Here is a 16,890-nt window from a genome sequence, read left to right on the forward strand (position 1 = left end):
TTTTTGTGTTTTTTTTTTTTTTTTTTTTTTTTTTTTTTTTTTTTTTTTTTTTTTTTTTTTTTTTTTTTCTTTTTTTTGGAAGTAGAAGATCACATATGCTTCTCAAAGGTGAATTAATGGGCTCTGAGAAGCTTGGAAAAGATGGCAAGTAAGTATAATAACTGTTGAGATAAACCATTTTAGAGCCTTTGGGTCATTGTGCCAAGAGCTGTTTTGTCACCTTACTTATATTAACACCAATGTAATCCAGACCACTAAACACCTCAACCTAATTTACTCCTTCTAGAACACCTTAATTATTCTTGAACTGCAGATACTAAAGGTTTTATTTTTCATTTACATTGAACTTGTAACAGATAGAGACATTTAGCAGTGACTAAATCAAAGAGATACTCACAGGGCCTCCAGGAGATCCACGGTCTCCTTTTATTCCTTGGGGACCAGGTGGACCCTAGATGGAAGGAAGTCCAGAAAGCAAAATGATTTGATAAAGGCCAAAATCACAGCAAGTGTCAAGAAGTTTCAGGCAGTTCAACTGCTCCAACTTGGGCCCAGCCACCTCGAGGCTGAGGGAGGGCTGAAGAAACCTCTCCGCGGCAAAAAAGGAACAGCAAAGACTTACTGGTGCACCGGGGCCGCCTTGCGGACCTGCAGCTCCAGGGGGTCCAGCCTCTCCTCTTAGACCGGGTGCACCTCTTTCTCCTTTCCCACCAGGTTCACCATTTTGGCCCTGAATAAAAAAATGATGTTGTTTTGTTACGACTCAAAAAAGCAGATGATACCACTGTGGTGAGAAACCTTATCCGGATACTCTTAAATTAAATGTGAATGCAATTGAACCCTACTGGTCTACCAGTACAGAAAGTGAGGGTCAAAGTCATGTTGCTCTACATGTGACTGAGTAGAGAAAGAGTAGTAGATATACTTACTGGAGCTCCAGGGAAGCCAGCAGGTCCAGGAAGCCCTTGTTCTCCTCGCTCACCCTGTAGAAAACAACATGTCAGCAATGGAAGATGTTAGAAAGATAAGCTTCATCATACAAGTTAGAGAACACTCCTATTGATGCTGCTGAAGTTTCTTTGTCTGATCAGCTTTGGAGGAAAAAAAAACCCTATTCCAAAACTACAGTTGCTCCTGAAAAGGAATTATTTGACAATACGATAATTATCTAAAGTGTGACAGAGTGATCTCAGTTACAACTTTATAAACCCTGAGAACAATCTATGGTATTTCCCAGATCCAGCTGAGATCCCAATGTGCTGTTTTATCAATATAAAAAAAAAATAAATATAAGAGTATTTTTAAAAGTTTACCTAACTGTAAAACAAGGTGGACACCACTATTGCTCACACTCTTGCCCTGAGCTACCAGCACAGTCCCCCAACCCCTTTGCACTGCTAGAAGCACTGATTTTCTGAAGACCTTAGTACCTATAAATCCCAAAGATCAACAGCAGCTGAATGTGCTTAGTTTATTTACAACCCAGGTCTCATGTGTTCCTGATAGGGTAGGTAGAGCAGTGATGTCTACAGAAGGCTCCAGAAGCCACGGTCAAGTTACACTGGAAGGAAAGCACCGTCACTTACGGGACCTCCACGGGAACCCATCGGGCCTGGGGCACCTGCTGGGCCAGTCTCCCCCTGCGAGGAAAGAGGGTGGTTACCGGCTGTTTGTCTGCTTCCCATGACACAGCCACTGCTGTGACTCTTTACTGTACCACGTGTCATCACAGAAGAGGCTTCACCTTATCTCCAGGTGGGCCGGCAGGACCAGGAGGACCGATGGGACCTACATTGCCCTAAACAAGGAGAAAAGAATATATTTTGTATCAAAATGTGACGATGCTACCTGTGCTTTGATCAATAGCATTTGTGTCTCGGTGTAAACAGGTTGCTAAAGATATTTAAATTGAAGTGAGTCTACAATGCCAAAGTGCTGTTGCAAACTATGTTTTGGAGTGACACCATTTTGCACCTAAGAGATCTCCAATTTCTTTTCTTTTCCCCACCATCCAAACCTAATCCAAACCCACTTGCCCTGACTTTTCATATAAATAACTGATGCACATTTCTTCAGTATATATTCAATATCTCCTGACTAGCTCCTGGAGTTTTTTCTTTCTTGACAATTTAATGTGTACCTTATGGTTTGAAATAAATTTTTGTTATTTCCTCCAGCTCAGCCAAGCTGCACTGGTATATTTGTTATGCCTCATTATTTTGTTGGATTCACTGCTTGCAAGTATTGATTTGATATACAGCATATAATTCAAGTGTCTGTTTTATGTGTATATGCTATACAGATGTAAAATATATTATATGTAGCAACCTGTAGAAGTATCCTGCATGAGAATGTTCTTTATAGATGTCCTTTTGTGACTTATTATAACCTGCATTCTCACCAGCCAGATAGATTTTCTCTACTTCTATATGATTGCTTTCCCTCCAAAACATTGTCCCAATTAGCTGTGATCTTCTGCTTTCAAAAAATTCTGTTATATTTACCCAAGCAACAGCAATCACAAAAACTAGAATTAAGTCTAATTTAGTTTACAAAACTAGTTTAGTGCTGCTGGAATGAAACACAATGGGTTTAATACTTTACCCCTCCGAGGCAGTACTTATTCACTGTAATTGTAAATTTGTTCATATTCCAAGTGCAGACTGTGTGAAGCTAAGTGGCAAATTGTTAGGTGTTAAGGGATTACTCACTCTCTCTCCTCTTGCACCAGGAAGGCCATCAGCACCTTTGCCACCAGGTTCTCCCTGGGAAGTGTAAAATGCAAAAAGCATAAGCCAAAAGCAAGCCAAAAGGGAAGGGAAAGGATCTCATACCCAGGGTCTCTCAACAACCGGATTTCCTTATTGAGATCATACAAATCCTAGGTCGAGGATGACATTCTGCCCAGTATTCAGCATCAGATACTAAAAACTATGATGGGAAAGAACCCAAATTGATTCAAAATGAAGCCTATGCCAAATTGTTTGCCCATGTTCTCATTGTTCTCATAGTTTATTAGCTGGTTTGACGTACCCATCCCTGAGGAGATCTAGCACAGCAAAATATCTAACATATCTTAAACCATGGGGGAAAATCCCATATTTTTCAGCATAGAGGACTCACATCACATTGCTAACTCAACAGTACTGCTACACAATCTACACCTCTGAAATCAGGCCAAAAGTGACGATGTGTACAAACCTAGTGCATTGTGGGAAGCTAACACTAAATTAGCACAAAATTGGCAGTGTGTCTGTGTTACCCTCTCCCCTTTAGGTCCAGGGCTTCCAGAAGCTCCTCTTTCTCCCGGCATTCCCTGTAAGCCAGGCAGTCCTGTGCCTCCAGGGGGACCAGGTGGTCCAGGAGGACCCTAAAGAGTAACAAGCAATAATTAGAAAAAAAGGAATTAATCTGAATGAGAGACATAATAGCAGGAAAGCAAGAAAGTCTGTGGGTACCTTGGCACCTTCTGTACCAGCAGGACCTGGCCCACCTCTTGTTCCAGGAGGTCCTGGGGGACCCTGTGCACCACGTTCACCTGGGATACCATTTTCACCCTGCGACAAAGAAATGCATTATTCTCTGTTTTCAGGTTCATGCTTTGTTAATTCTTTTATGTAATTGATAAAGGTTGCCTTATTATTTACCTTAGGGCCTGGGAATCCGGGTCCTCCAATATCACCTTTTGGCCCCTGGTTATGAGAAAATAACTGTAAGTTATCCATGCACTTTACTTAGTAAGTCTCCGTTATGGTTGGCATCCTGTTTCTCCCCTCTATTATCACTAAAATCAGACTTTTCTGCTCTGAAGAGAACTCAGAACTGACTGAATTTGGAAATGTAATATAGGAAAAACATCTCATGAAATAAAAGTGATTACTACTTACTGGTTCTCCAGGCTTCCCATTTTCTCCAGCTGGTCCTGGCCCACCAGGCAACCCCTGTATGAAGGAACAGTATTATCCATGTTACATAGATAAGTTATGCATTTTCCATCTTGTAGTTCATCTTTTTTGACACAGAGATGTGTACTCAAATCGTTCCGATTCTTTACAAAGAGGAAGATGCCAATTTGATAGCTGAGGGTTATGTGTTACAAAATCTAAATTAACCACCCAGCCTGCAATTATGATATATGAATTAATAACTTTTGTCAAATGGTTGGTCTGTCTTACTTCAAAATATGATGACATGCACTGCAAAATATGATGACATGCAATGTAAATGTTAAGATGCCTTTATTATCTTTTTTTTTTTTCTGTGTATCTTAATCTATTAAAAAGAATCAGGAAGCAATAAACACACAGCACCTGGAGGCCAGGTGGGCCTGCTGGTCCTGGTTCTCCTCTCTCCCCAGAGGCACCCTAGAAGCAAACAAATGACAGAACAAAAGCCATGAACTTGTCTGACAACAGTTCAACATACCAACACCTCCACACCATCCCTAATCCGTGCCTTCATTTCATGATCTGATGATGGCATTGCACAATCTGAAAGACCAATGGATCTTGGTGTTCAGGTATTTGCTCCTCTCACTCCAGCTGTTAGATGTGATTCACCAGATGCATTTTTACTTGATAATAGACTGAGTTGCTATAAACATTAAAGGGAGCAACAATATGCTTCAGTTTAAAAAGGTGGTAGATCTCTGAGAGCTCTTAAATTGACTTTTCATTTCAATATGTGCCAGGTGTACCTGACTCAAGTTTATCCTACGGAAGTTTTGAGTATTAATTAATTAAAATAATGGCAAATAAGAGTTCTTCTATTTGTCTTCATTAAAGGAGATTTCTTTATACCATTAAAAGTATTTTCCTTCCCCCAAATTCACACTGTCAATCTGTAGATGCCAGACTCCCTTGGCAATAACTGATCATTGCCTCATACAGGGCCACGACACTTACAGTAGGGCCTGGAGGACCTGGGAGGCCAACATCACCGTTCTTGCCTGCAGGACCCTGTAGAAAGACAAAATTAGGCTATGGTTAGGGGTTGATACCATTTTTATAAGACTCATCAAATTATTATTATTAATATTGTGCCCTTAATAAATTGTCATATTGTGTAATTATTAAATTATCATATTATTAACCAAAATGTTAACAAAACTTACTGGTGTTCCAGGTGGTCCACCAGGGCCTCTCTCGCCGTTCTTACCCGGTGCACCCTTACAAAAGAGAGAGAGATCACATTTGAAATACTTGTTCTGGTCAGCAGCCAACTGAAGCTGCAGCATGAGACTGATCAAGTATCAGCACAGGAGAAGGGGAGAAATCCCACTCACCTCATTGCCCTTAGGACCTGGGAAACCCATCACACCTGGTTGGCCACGTGGGCCTGGAGGGCCAGGTGGTCCAGAACGTCCAGATTCACCCTGATTGCCCTGGGATAAGGAGGAAAAGGAAGGAAGTCATGGCATCTCTCAAGTGAAATAAAGGAATAACCATTAAAGGGAGAGCGAGGGTGGGACACTGCCATTCAAAACTTCATGTGTTTTGTATTTCAACCAATCTCCTGTATACTCTGTATTTTAACAGTACTAAATGACAGGATTTACAGACTGTTATTATAGTGACACAGATAAAGGGCTCTGGTAGTTAAAACAAACAAAAAAGGAGACAATTAATCTGACTGTGATAACAAACCTGTCATGTAGATACAGTGGGATGAGGGTAAGGTCAGTAGGAGGACTAGTGTGAAATATTTGCACAATGTACTTACAGGAGGGCCAGGTTTTCCATCGCTTCCAGGGCTTCCTGGAATTCCAGGCAAACCCTGCAATTGAAGAAAAAAAAAGTGTTACACTTCGGTTTAAAATGGATAGTCTTAAGTTTCAATACATAAATATAAACGTATAAAACCTTCTTGTTTGGTTTAATCCTCTTTAATAAAGATTAAAAGTCCTCCCATTTCTCCCATCATACGAAGGGGAAAAACGGAGAAAGGTAAAGTATTTTTTCATTATGGGTTTATTGCTTTTTCTGAGAGGCATTGGATATCAACAAGACATTGGACATTAATCAACAAGCACAAAAAAATGTATTCTTTCATTATTTGGGAAGAAAACTGATTTCAGATGGTAAAAAATCAAGGAATGAAACAATTCTGACTATGTACCTCTACCTAAAAGCAGCACAATTTATAACATTTTTTGTTAACTTATTTTTCTACCTGTTATTTTTGCTGCATTTTAAATAATTCATTTTCATTTCCAGTAAAATCTTGTTTAGCTCCCAGCAGCCTGCAGTTGGGCTTTTGAATTTCAATGTGTTTGTTGTCAGCAGTTGTTAATTCTTGGTGTAGTTCGCAGAATGCCGTTCCATTGTTCTGTGTACACTTAGATATTTTTACATCCTTTGACTATTACATGGGAGGCCGTCTCTGAAAATCTTCCTGATGTGTACTTTGAAAACCTGACCAACAGCTTATTTGCTTTCATTGCTCGACTATATTGAAATATATAAATATATCTATTAACTGTTTAAAAGTTAAGGTCTATTTAAATAATAATTTAAATAGAAATGTATATAAACAAAAACCCCCTCAGCCATATCAGCTCAGATGAGTCATCCTTAACAGAGCTTATCTCTCTTTTTTGGAGATGGCCTTTCTTACTCTCATTCCTGGAAGACCTGGGCCTCCGTCTTGTCCACGCTCTCCTGCAGGTCCGCTGGGGCCGGGAGGACCTGGGCTACCACGCTCCCCTGCAGGACCCTAAAAGAAAGAGATATTGGGAAGTCACAGCAAGGAAACCAGCACCTGATCAAATCTGAAATTCTCTCTTCAAAATCACATGGGTCCTCCAAAATTTTGGAGGTTTTTGTTTTTTTTTTTAGGGGAAGATTTATACCTTTTCACCTGGAAGTCCGTTGCTACCGGGCAAGCCACGGAAACCGGGGGAGCCCTACCAAATAAAAAGCAAATTATGCAGCACAGGCAAAATGGAATAAGTAATGGTAAATGGGTTTTTCTTCCAAACTATTTACCATTAGACATATTACAATGAAAATTAATGAAAAGAAAAAGATAGAAGTGACATTTTACCATAGTAAGAAGAGCTACAGATTATTTTCTCTTTGGTTATAACCCTCCTGTTAAAATTATAGTCCACCCTTTATTATTTTTAACTGGCTCTGCATCATTATTTATGAGTTTTCCAAATTAATACAAAAAATAAACATCATATTCAGTATTGAACAATTATATATCATATCCTCTAATTTAATACTGAGAAGATCTCTATTTTATTGTTTTAATATTTACACTCACTACTATCTTCATTGCTTGCAAAAATTTTTAATTGTAAAATTTGATCTGTACCCCACTTATGTATTTAGTCTGATTAATTTGTTCACTGTGCATCTTTGGTTTCCTTGTAGTTTCAAGCAAATATTGTAGTTAGTTATTAAGTTGGGAGTTATAATTTGGCACAATTTTTCTGATGGTTCAGATGGGAACAGCAATCTAAAATTTGTAATGATGTTATTTATTTTGTTGAATGAATCAGTTCAGGGATTCCTTTGTAAGAGTGCTCTTCAGAACACTGTTGAATCTACTAGCTAAAAAGAATGCATTAAAGATATCACAGCACAGAAGACATCCTGACAATATTGCTGCTATAGACATTTAAGATGTATTGACAGCAGAGATGTTGACGTAAAGACATATCTTGAACGTAGAAGAATTTCCAGAGCTGAAATTTTTGTAACTGTTTATTTTTGTTATCTGAGAAGTAATTTTGAAATTTGTCTTATTTATTCCCCCTTGTAGTTCTCAGAGTTTATGGTGCTTTTCAGCACAAATCTTTTGATACAACTTCCAGATAGGTAAGACCACTGCTTCTTCAATATCAAAACCTGAAAGGCATTAATTTATTTCAGGTTGAAATGATAGATCCAAGCATTGCAGTTCAGAGGAGAGGCTAGATAAGAATTCTGCCCAGTTTCACTACCCAGCTTCACATCTGGAATTTGCTGAGAAGAGATAAGGAGCCAAATCTCTCCTGGAAGTGTTTTGAAGACCCGAATTTGCTGTCTCTGCCTTAACTCAGAAGGTGACCTGCAGCACCTTACCCTTTCTCCAGGGGTCCCAGGTACACCATTCTGTCCAGGTTCACCATTTGCACCTCTTTTGCCTTCCTCACCGGGCGGTCCAGGAGCTCCTGGGGTGCCGTTTTCACCCTGACAATGACAAAACCCAAGACCACCAGTGAAGGCAGAAGTCTCCAAAAAAAAACCCAAAAAACCCAAAGGGTTTTGTATGGGGAGTGACTCAGAGCTCAGGCTTCCTTGGGAGAAGTCTCTGAATGCATTTTAAAATTGCTTACGCGCTCGCCTTTTGGGCCTGGATCTCCTTTTGCACCATCCTTCCCAGGGTCTCCCTAAACAAGAGAAAAATCCTGTTAAAATTGTGGGTAGCAACAGGGTAAAATACTAAGAAGTAAACATCATATCTTTCAAATCAATTACTCATTTTTTATAATTTTTCATTCTGCAAAGAAATTAGCATTCACTGGCTGGATCTGGGTGTGGAAGACATAGGGCTCCTTAAAAATCCAGTAAAGGAAGGAGTGATACAATCTTCAACACCACTGAGTAAAATTTTATGTCTGTTTCTGAGCTATTTCATGCATGAAGTCTTTTGCTTGAAGGCCTTGAGTATTTTCTCTGACAACGAACTTTGTGTGGTGTAAGGCTGTCAGAAAAGAGCCTGCTGTGGTAAATGACAGTATAAGAGTGGGTACAACTCATTGGATGTAGTGGACTGTGGACTCAGCCCATGGGAATTTAAACAGGTGAAATGAGGATTTTAAACCAACAGATTTTGTCCAAGGTAGCCATTTTAGACAAACTGTACCTTTGTAGTGAGTTTCTCAATTGATAGATAATTTAGGAAAGGAAGTATTACTATCATCTTTATGTATTGTATATCGCAATACCTAAAGGTGAGAAAGATTAATATATTATATATTTATAAAAATGATTGCCTATTTTCATTATAAAATAATTTATTAGACCATCTCAAATGAATAGGAATTCAATTTTTTTTTTTTTAATGACATCAGAGTTACTTCCACCATATTTGTTTGCATGACCAGTGTAATGAATATTAGTTACTCACCGGACTGCCTTTTGCTCCAGGGTTTCCACTTGCACCTGGTGGACCAGGAAGACCACGGCCTCCTGGCAGACCAGGAGCACCAGGAATACCAGAAGGTCCCTACAGAGAGTGAACAGCAAATGGAGTTGAAGACAGCATGGCAGTGTTGGACTCTATCTGGTCCAGACAGTGCCCCTCACCAACACAGTGCAGCAAAAGGCAGTGATATGAACAGTACCCACCATTTCACCCTTGTTGCCAGGGCTTCCAGCCCTTCCAGGAGGACCCTGAAACAAGAAATGTATTAATTAGCAATGCTGCTCACCTAGGACTAGGCCAAAGGACATGCAGGGTTTTGTGAAGAGCAGGTGACACAAACACCTCTCAGGTCCCATGTGGTGTTTATGTACCTGAGGCCCGGGTGGCCCAGCATGACCTTGAGGACCAGGTTCTCCTCTCTCTCCAGGACTACCACTAGCACCAGCAGGACCAGGAGGACCAGCTTCACCCTATGGAAAAAAAAAAAAAAAAAAAGTAAAATGAGAAAATGAATGCATTTGAATCTTGTCTCCTGGGCAATCAGTATTAGCTTAATGGTGTCTTCCTCTACTGTGGCATCTCTGACTTTGGAAGAAGATTACCACAACCATCACCTGAGTGCAAGAGACAAATCAGACAGTGCCCCCAGTGCTGAGGCACAGGGTACCCAGGTGCTCCAGCCAGGACAAGCTGCACAGCTCCTGAAGTTGTGGGAAGTTCCCTTCAGTCCCTGCCATAAAACAACGCAGAACACAGGGTCCACTCCTTGAAGGTGTTTTGGAGTGGGCATCCATGAAGATGATGGGGATAGGGTTTGTCTCATGCTACATGTGAAAGCACATCAGTTCTAGGCTTGCAAACAGCCAAAAAAATGAGGGCTCATAAAATAATGATGTACAGTGAGAAAAGGTGTATAACTACAGAAAAAACCTAGTCCCATGTAATTATGCATCTTTAACTGAATACCTTAAAACCTGGAGAGCCTGGAAATCCTGCAGTTCCAGGGGGACCTGGGGGACCCTTAAAAGTGAGAGAAATACTATTAATTCAAAAGGTAAAAGCCATATGGAATAATCTTAAGTTAAAAAAAAAGTCTGATTATGGGATTTTCCTCTGAGTAAGGAAACACCTGGCAAAAATTGAAAATACGAATCATGCTGCAGAAGATGAAGTTTGGCTGGTCCTAAAGTATCACACCTACATCTTGGTTACTCTGACATTTACATGTTCAGCTAAATTTCTGTGTTTTAGATTTAAAAACCGTGAAATCTGTCAATGCAGAGGTTAAGTTATAAAAATGTTCAAAATCTGTTCTAATTATAAAAAAGGTGTAGGAAGGGGAAAAGAAGCCAACACAACTTTCACACGTATAAGTGGACAGGCTCAGATTTCTAGGCAGAGGATGAAGAAATTTTTTTTCCACCTCAGACAGTTAATATAAATGATAAGACTATTCACAACTTGATCTGCATGGAGTACAGTAATTCTATCCATCTATATGTTCTCTGAGTATAATCTGCTTTTGGATTTTTGCATTTCCCTGATTTACAGTATTAAAACTCTCCTATTACACTTTAGGTGCTTTAAACATCTTAACCAACACAATTATGCAATACAACTGAATAAAATGGTCATTCTTAACCCAGTGCACACACCACTTTCAGGTTTGCTGGCACTGCAGAAATAATCAACTAGAAATAACTAGCCTAAAGCAACACGAATACTTAAAGTCAAACATCCATAAATTGTCTTACAGGTGGACCTGCTGCTCCTGGAGATCCATCTTTGCCATGGGCACCCTACAGAAAGAAGAGAGGTGTTGAGCATGGAACAAATACCCCTGACACAGAACCCACATGCTTTTATGTCCATGACTCAGAGACCATATTCTTGTGTCCTGATGTTCCCACTTGGTTGACCAAGATCTCAACTGAGAATTTGCAAAATGATAATTAAATAAATATTTTGTGAAGGAATATTCAACACTTTGCATGACTTGTACCATAATGAGGAGACAGCAAAATGCAAAAATATATTCTTACTACGTTTCTTAAGGAAATGCTGGCATCATCTGTGTGAATGAATAAGATTGCAATACATGTGTGTTTCAAAGTAACAGTCCTAATTCACATAAAAGACTAAAATTTCACTCCAGAAACCTAGCAAGCATTTGGTGTAATTTAAATCCTGTTGCCTGTCTTGCAGACATATTAGACCAAGTCCTCTACTCAGGTTATGTAGTTTCTGTACAAACAAGTTGCTGGTTAATATCTTTTAACTGTGCTTTGTTGATTGTGTTGAATGCTGTGAATTCCTTCAGAGCAAGTAATGTGCTCCCTAATCCCAGTCAAAGAGGAATACTGTCTTTTTCTCACAGGTTACTTCTGAGATTGCATTTTTTTCTTCTCTCTGCCTTCTCCTACTGCCCTCTGCTCCCACTCCTCCTCCCTGTTGCTCTTGGCTGAACCTGAACATGTGCTGAAACACTGAATGTGTAATCAATTAATTTAAAAAAAGGCCATAAGATGGTGAACAGGTTGTGAGTCAGAAGTGTTACGTTTTTAGCTGGGGACCAAAAAAGTTTCCCTGTATGATTTTACAGATGCTATACAGTTTTTCAGCCCTTTGCATGATGACTATTTTAAGGAAAGCTATGAAGTAGGGAATTCTCAACATATTGAATCCAAACATGCTGCCTCTGAATAAGAACAACAGCTGCAATTACTTACAGGGCCACCAGGATTCCCAGGTCTTCCTCTTTCACCAGCTGGACCTCTTGGTCCCTAGAAAACATATGAAAACAAGTCAGTTAAATGGCTTCCAAATTAATTTGGCTGAGCAAGGAGACATTGCTCTTATCTGCATATCTATTGTTTAATGCATGTGGTGGGGTAATTAAAGAGAATGATGAGTAACTCAGGTAACGTGTAAATACTACAGGATGCACGTATTTACCGGCTGGCCTGGTGCTCCATTTACTCCAGGAAGACCAGTTTCACCCTGTTATGGAAAGAAAACACCAATGACAGAATGAAACTTCTTCATCAAGCTGAGTGTCCTCAGCAGGAACTTAGGTCTGAGAAGTCTAAACAAGTGCCAAAAGAAAATATTAAACAGGAAAAAAAAATCAGAAAGAATCAGTCCTTTAAGTATTATGCAATAAAGTTAGATGATCCAGCCATGTCTTTCACTTTGTAATCTCATGTTTATTGTGACTAGGCAAGTGGGACATGATGTGGTTCAGAAAGTCCAACTCCTTTGGAATTATTCTTATTCTTTTCATAGAGAAATTAAATGGATTTCTTTAATGTTAACTGGATTTTTACAACTATTTGAGAGGCAAAGCACAGCTATACAACAAATGATGGAGGTACCTACTAAAAAGATGACACTGATTTTTTACCTTTGGACCAGGAGCACCACTGTCACCCTTGGCACCATCTTTTCCATCAAAACCCTGTGGGAAAGGAAAAGCATATCTGTGAATAGTATTCCTCCTTCACACTGTAAAACTTGGTTCCTCTTGGTAAAATATTAAGCCTCCAAAGGGGGCATATTTTGTATAATGAATGCTCTCAGCTGTTGGAACACTTTTTGGCATTTGGGATGAAGCTCCACAATTGAGGCAGCCAGACAAAATTTAAGGATTTCTTACAGAAAGTCAGATCACATTGTTAAGAAACTTGCCTTTAATTCAAGGATTCAATCTCTTTGAACTGATGATTGAAAGAGCACAACCATGCAACACCATAATTCAAATGGTTTACTTACTCGTTGACCCTTCATCCCAGGCATCCCAGGCATCCCAGGGATTCCCTTGTGACCCTAAACACATAAATATAGAAGTGTTATAAATCATGTATTTACTGTATTAAGGGCACAAACCAGTGTTCACTGTGAGTCATGTTCACTTGATTAACTTAAAATGGGAAAAAACACCCCTTTGACTCCAAAACTGTGGTTAGCGGGGTTTTTTTCCATACCGGTAATCCAGGAATTCCACGATCTCCGTTTCTGCCTGGTCTTCCTGGTTCTCCCTATTGAAAGGAAGCAAATTTTTTTTGTTAATTTTTTGTTATTGTTTCAGTTACTGGCAAAGCACCAGTTCTAGAAGATGACGGTGAGTCAGAATAAGCAGGTGAAGCTTCTACCAAAGACAGTGGGGAAAATCATAGCAGGGTGACACTTCACTGCCAAGTGCCAGAATTTAAAAACTTCATTTCAAACAAGATTTTGGTTAATATCTAAGTTGTTACAAGCCAAACTTTAGAAAGGGATCATCCCAGAAAATTTATTTTTCATGGTAAAACACTCTAAGTGGACAAAGTATTTATCTGTTTGTCTTGCCTGGTACTATACCTATTCAGAACTGCCAGGTGTGACACAAAACACTGTGTTAATGGCTAGAACTCTCCAAAAAAGATTTCAAGGGAGCAGAAAACTACCACTACTGTCCAACTTTCTTCATAACTTCTAATTTATTTTACAACAGATCAAAATATTGGTTTTATGCTTATATTTTCTCTCTCTTTTTTAAAAAATTGTATCAATCAAATTGCCTACTAAAATGGAAACATTTTTTGAATGGATAGTTAGACCTAATATAAGGGAAATCCAGTTTCTTACAGTCATGTTGTCAAATGGAGAAATAGAGAGATGTTAAAAATTCTGAAATGCAATGGTATCAATGTGCTCTGCTGTCTCACCATTTAATTAACATTTTTTTCCTTAAGTTGAATAGTAGTCAACTTACATCTTTCCCAGGTGGACCAACTGGGCCTATCATTCCAACAGGGCCTGGGGGACCCTGTAAAAAAATAAAAAATACAAAGTCTCTTTCAAAATCATAAAACACTTGTACATTTGACACACATTATAGTAAACAGACAGGATGAACTGTAAAATTTCAATCCACTCCAGTGATGACACAGATTCGTGCTCCCAAGATGATGCCTTTAACATGTAAGTGATACAAAATATATACGTACAGGAGGGCCGGGTTGTCCGGGTTCTCCAGGGGAACCTTGGTATCCAGCAGAGCCCTATAATGCAGAAAAAACCCAGGCAAGATGTGAGCAATTCCAGGCATCATTTCATGGAGCTGTTCTAGTTTCTAATCACATAATTGTAAAGGAGAATTGTTGTCAGAATGGTCAACAAATGACCAAAGGTGAATTTATAGCAGAACCTGCCTCCACGAAATCAGAAACAAAACTGCTCCTCTAAAAGGAGATGAATGTCAAAAAATCAGCCCCTTTGTGTGTTTGCTGAGTGTGTGTGAACATTCCCATTCTCCTCTACCTCCTGTTCAGTTTTTGTACGGGTAAACATTTGGGGTTGTTAACAGGATGACAGGCAAATCTTAAAACAGCCTTTGGCTGAGACCCCACAGACTTGCAGAGAGCTCAGGGGTACACATGGATTTAAGCAAGCACAGTAAATTGTCCTCAGCTCTTGAGTCTTGGTGATGCATAGAAGGTACAGCCCAATAAATAGAGGATGACATTTATCCTCAAATTTCTTCAGTATTGTATCTAAACTTACCAGTTGAAAAGATACTTAATATTTATGACAGAGAAAAGGAGAAGCTCATATAAAAGGATATGAGGTGACTATGAAAAGATTAATTTTACTTACAGGGGGACCTGCATGACCAGGTGGGCCAGGGGGGCCACTGGGGCCAGGGGGTCCTGGAAAGCCACTCTATAGTGTAGATTAAAAAATAGTAGTTATAATAATGTATATAACTGTAAAGCTTTATGTAATTGCAAGTCATCAATACCTGTGAAATAAATTTTTACATGTTAGAACAGAGAAAAATTCACAGTGACCTGTGCCAGTCAAAAACTGCAGTAGAACAGAGGCAGCAGTATATATATATATATATTTATATATATATGCATTGCTAAAGAAATACGGTGTCTGTAGCTACAGCCCCTTCAGAAAAGGTTTCACTGGGTTTCTCCTTGCAAGCTTAACTGATATACTCCACAAGCTATTTTCACAGCTGCAATTTTTGCTTTTTGAGTCACTATGCCCCTCCTCTAGACACCCAGAAGGGTGCTCACAGCTCAGCTTGTCAGCAAGAATAGAAAACTGGAAGTCCTAATTTGTTAAACAGAACATATGAGTGTCAGCTTCTCTGCCATGTAACTGAGCTTTAATAGCCTTGAAGGTATACTGAATTAAGGCCATATTTTTGCTGTTGTTAGTTAGGCAACCATTTCCACCAGTGAAATCTTTTCTGAACTTTAACAGTACTAAGCCATAAGAAAGAAAGGAGGTCTGGACTAACTAAACCCTCAGTATTTCGACTTCCTGTAACAACAAACCACAGTAGCATTTGATGCTGCAAAACACAAAACATTTGAAAGTTAGCACAGTGGTCTGCTGCTGCTGTATGGGGTTCTTCAAAGAGAGCTTTTGTTAAATTAAACTCTTCATTTGTTTCATAAAGCCCAAAGAGTTACATATATGAACTACAGGAGAATCACTGTGTCCTGTAGTACTGGCAAGATATCCCATAGTTTAATTATCCACATAATGTGTTTCATGGGATTTTGTCATATTATGTCAGAATATGTTTACATTACTTCACAGATTGTCTTTTGTCCAGATAAAGTAAGTCATTGTGATATTTACTATTTTCTAGGACAAGAAATATACAACAAGTGGCAGAGCAGTTAGGGTCAGGGTAAATGGGGTGCCCTTCAATGTGTGAATACAATAAGCAGTCCCCTTGCTGTTAATTGTTACAACTCATTTGGAATCAGTAACTATAGACTCAACATGAATTAGAGCCATCAACTCATCAATAGCAATCAGTCCATTAGACTTATGGCTATAAACAAACAAGATACTATTTTTTTCAAGCAACACACTGAGGAGATAAACTGATAGTTAGGGGTGATGTGCCTGCTGACAGCATCTCCAGACTAAGAAGAAATGAGCATATTGCAGCTGGAGGATGTGCACTGGAGGAAAGAGACACAGCATGTAGAAGTTATTTGAGAAAGTAATGAGAAACTGTGATGTAAAGCACAAAATCCATCTACAAGCAGTGGAAGCCATGAGAAAACAGCAATGAAGAGATGTGTGATAGAGGAAATACCAGGCATGGTAACCACCCCCAGGCTATATTTGTGCTATATTTTTTTTTAATAAATCTTCCAAATCATTTCAGCTTGGATACTTATTCAAACTAAGTATTTAAGTTGAAAATTGGTGAATTTATAAAACAATAAAGAATTTGTTTTATGTAATGCTAATTATAAACGTTATTTATTCCTAATGATTTCAGTCTTGTCTGCCTGTAACTGCTGTTACTTTGCAGTCAAATATGGCATAATGCAAAGTAAAAAACCTCATGACCTGAAAGTATATAGACAATCCTGAAGCCATTCTAGGGTGCCCAATAAAGTAGTTTGGTGAGGTTTTTTTAACTCAAGTCCAGGGGTCAGAGCACAAGAAATCACTAATCATTTCCAGAAAAATAAAATCCAAAAAAGAGAGGAGTAGCCATAGTTGTCAACTGAGTATCTTGGTTACCTGCCTGGTTCAACACATCCCATATTAAGACAATATGTAGCAAAATGCAGATGATTATGATAAGCTATGAGTAAAACTGTGAGGAGCTGAGTATGAATGAATGAATAAATAAACACAAAACTGGATGGTTGAAGAAGACCAATGCATGAATGATCATATTAGCAGATGAAGGAAGCAGAAATAAACAGATTAAAATAAAGGTGA

General features: G+C 39.0%; 1 protein-coding gene across 1 annotated transcript in view; it reads right to left on the reverse strand.

Annotated features, from left to right (window-relative positions):
- The window catches only part of COL3A1 (collagen type III alpha 1 chain), a 50,244-nt gene that overhangs the window by 10,090 nt on the left and 23,264 nt on the right, over positions 1-16,890 (reverse strand). Inside the window, exons 6-37 of the mRNA XM_027884438.1 lie at positions 14,776-14,841; positions 14,127-14,180; positions 13,892-13,945; positions 13,122-13,175; positions 12,910-12,963; positions 12,542-12,595; positions 12,094-12,138; positions 11,868-11,921; positions 10,893-10,937; positions 10,105-10,158; positions 9,510-9,608; positions 9,342-9,386; positions 9,121-9,219; positions 8,327-8,380; positions 8,073-8,180; positions 6,851-6,904; positions 6,616-6,714; positions 5,722-5,775; positions 5,285-5,383; positions 5,114-5,167; positions 4,905-4,958; positions 4,311-4,364; positions 3,888-3,941; positions 3,648-3,692; positions 3,459-3,557; positions 3,263-3,370; positions 2,712-2,765; positions 1,745-1,798; positions 1,587-1,640; positions 930-983; positions 623-730; positions 398-451 (exon numbers count right to left, since the gene is read on the reverse strand). Coding sequence (XP_027740239.1) covers positions 398-451; positions 623-730; positions 930-983; positions 1,587-1,640; positions 1,745-1,798; positions 2,712-2,765; positions 3,263-3,370; positions 3,459-3,557; positions 3,648-3,692; positions 3,888-3,941; positions 4,311-4,364; positions 4,905-4,958; positions 5,114-5,167; positions 5,285-5,383; positions 5,722-5,775; positions 6,616-6,714; positions 6,851-6,904; positions 8,073-8,180; positions 8,327-8,380; positions 9,121-9,219; positions 9,342-9,386; positions 9,510-9,608; positions 10,105-10,158; positions 10,893-10,937; positions 11,868-11,921; positions 12,094-12,138; positions 12,542-12,595; positions 12,910-12,963; positions 13,122-13,175; positions 13,892-13,945; positions 14,127-14,180; positions 14,776-14,841 — 2,091 coding nt within the window. The remainder of the gene's footprint in view (positions 1-397; positions 452-622; positions 731-929; positions 984-1,586; positions 1,641-1,744; positions 1,799-2,711; positions 2,766-3,262; positions 3,371-3,458; positions 3,558-3,647; positions 3,693-3,887; positions 3,942-4,310; positions 4,365-4,904; positions 4,959-5,113; positions 5,168-5,284; positions 5,384-5,721; positions 5,776-6,615; positions 6,715-6,850; positions 6,905-8,072; positions 8,181-8,326; positions 8,381-9,120; positions 9,220-9,341; positions 9,387-9,509; positions 9,609-10,104; positions 10,159-10,892; positions 10,938-11,867; positions 11,922-12,093; positions 12,139-12,541; positions 12,596-12,909; positions 12,964-13,121; positions 13,176-13,891; positions 13,946-14,126; positions 14,181-14,775; positions 14,842-16,890) is intronic.

The sequence above is a fragment of the Empidonax traillii genome, unplaced genomic scaffold (assembly GCF_003031625.1).
Source record: "Empidonax traillii isolate 1590-97213 ecotype Southwest subspecies unplaced genomic scaffold, ASM303162v1 scaffold145:size929809, whole genome shotgun sequence".
In the NCBI taxonomy this organism is placed as follows: domain Eukaryota; kingdom Metazoa; phylum Chordata; class Aves; order Passeriformes; family Tyrannidae; genus Empidonax; species Empidonax traillii.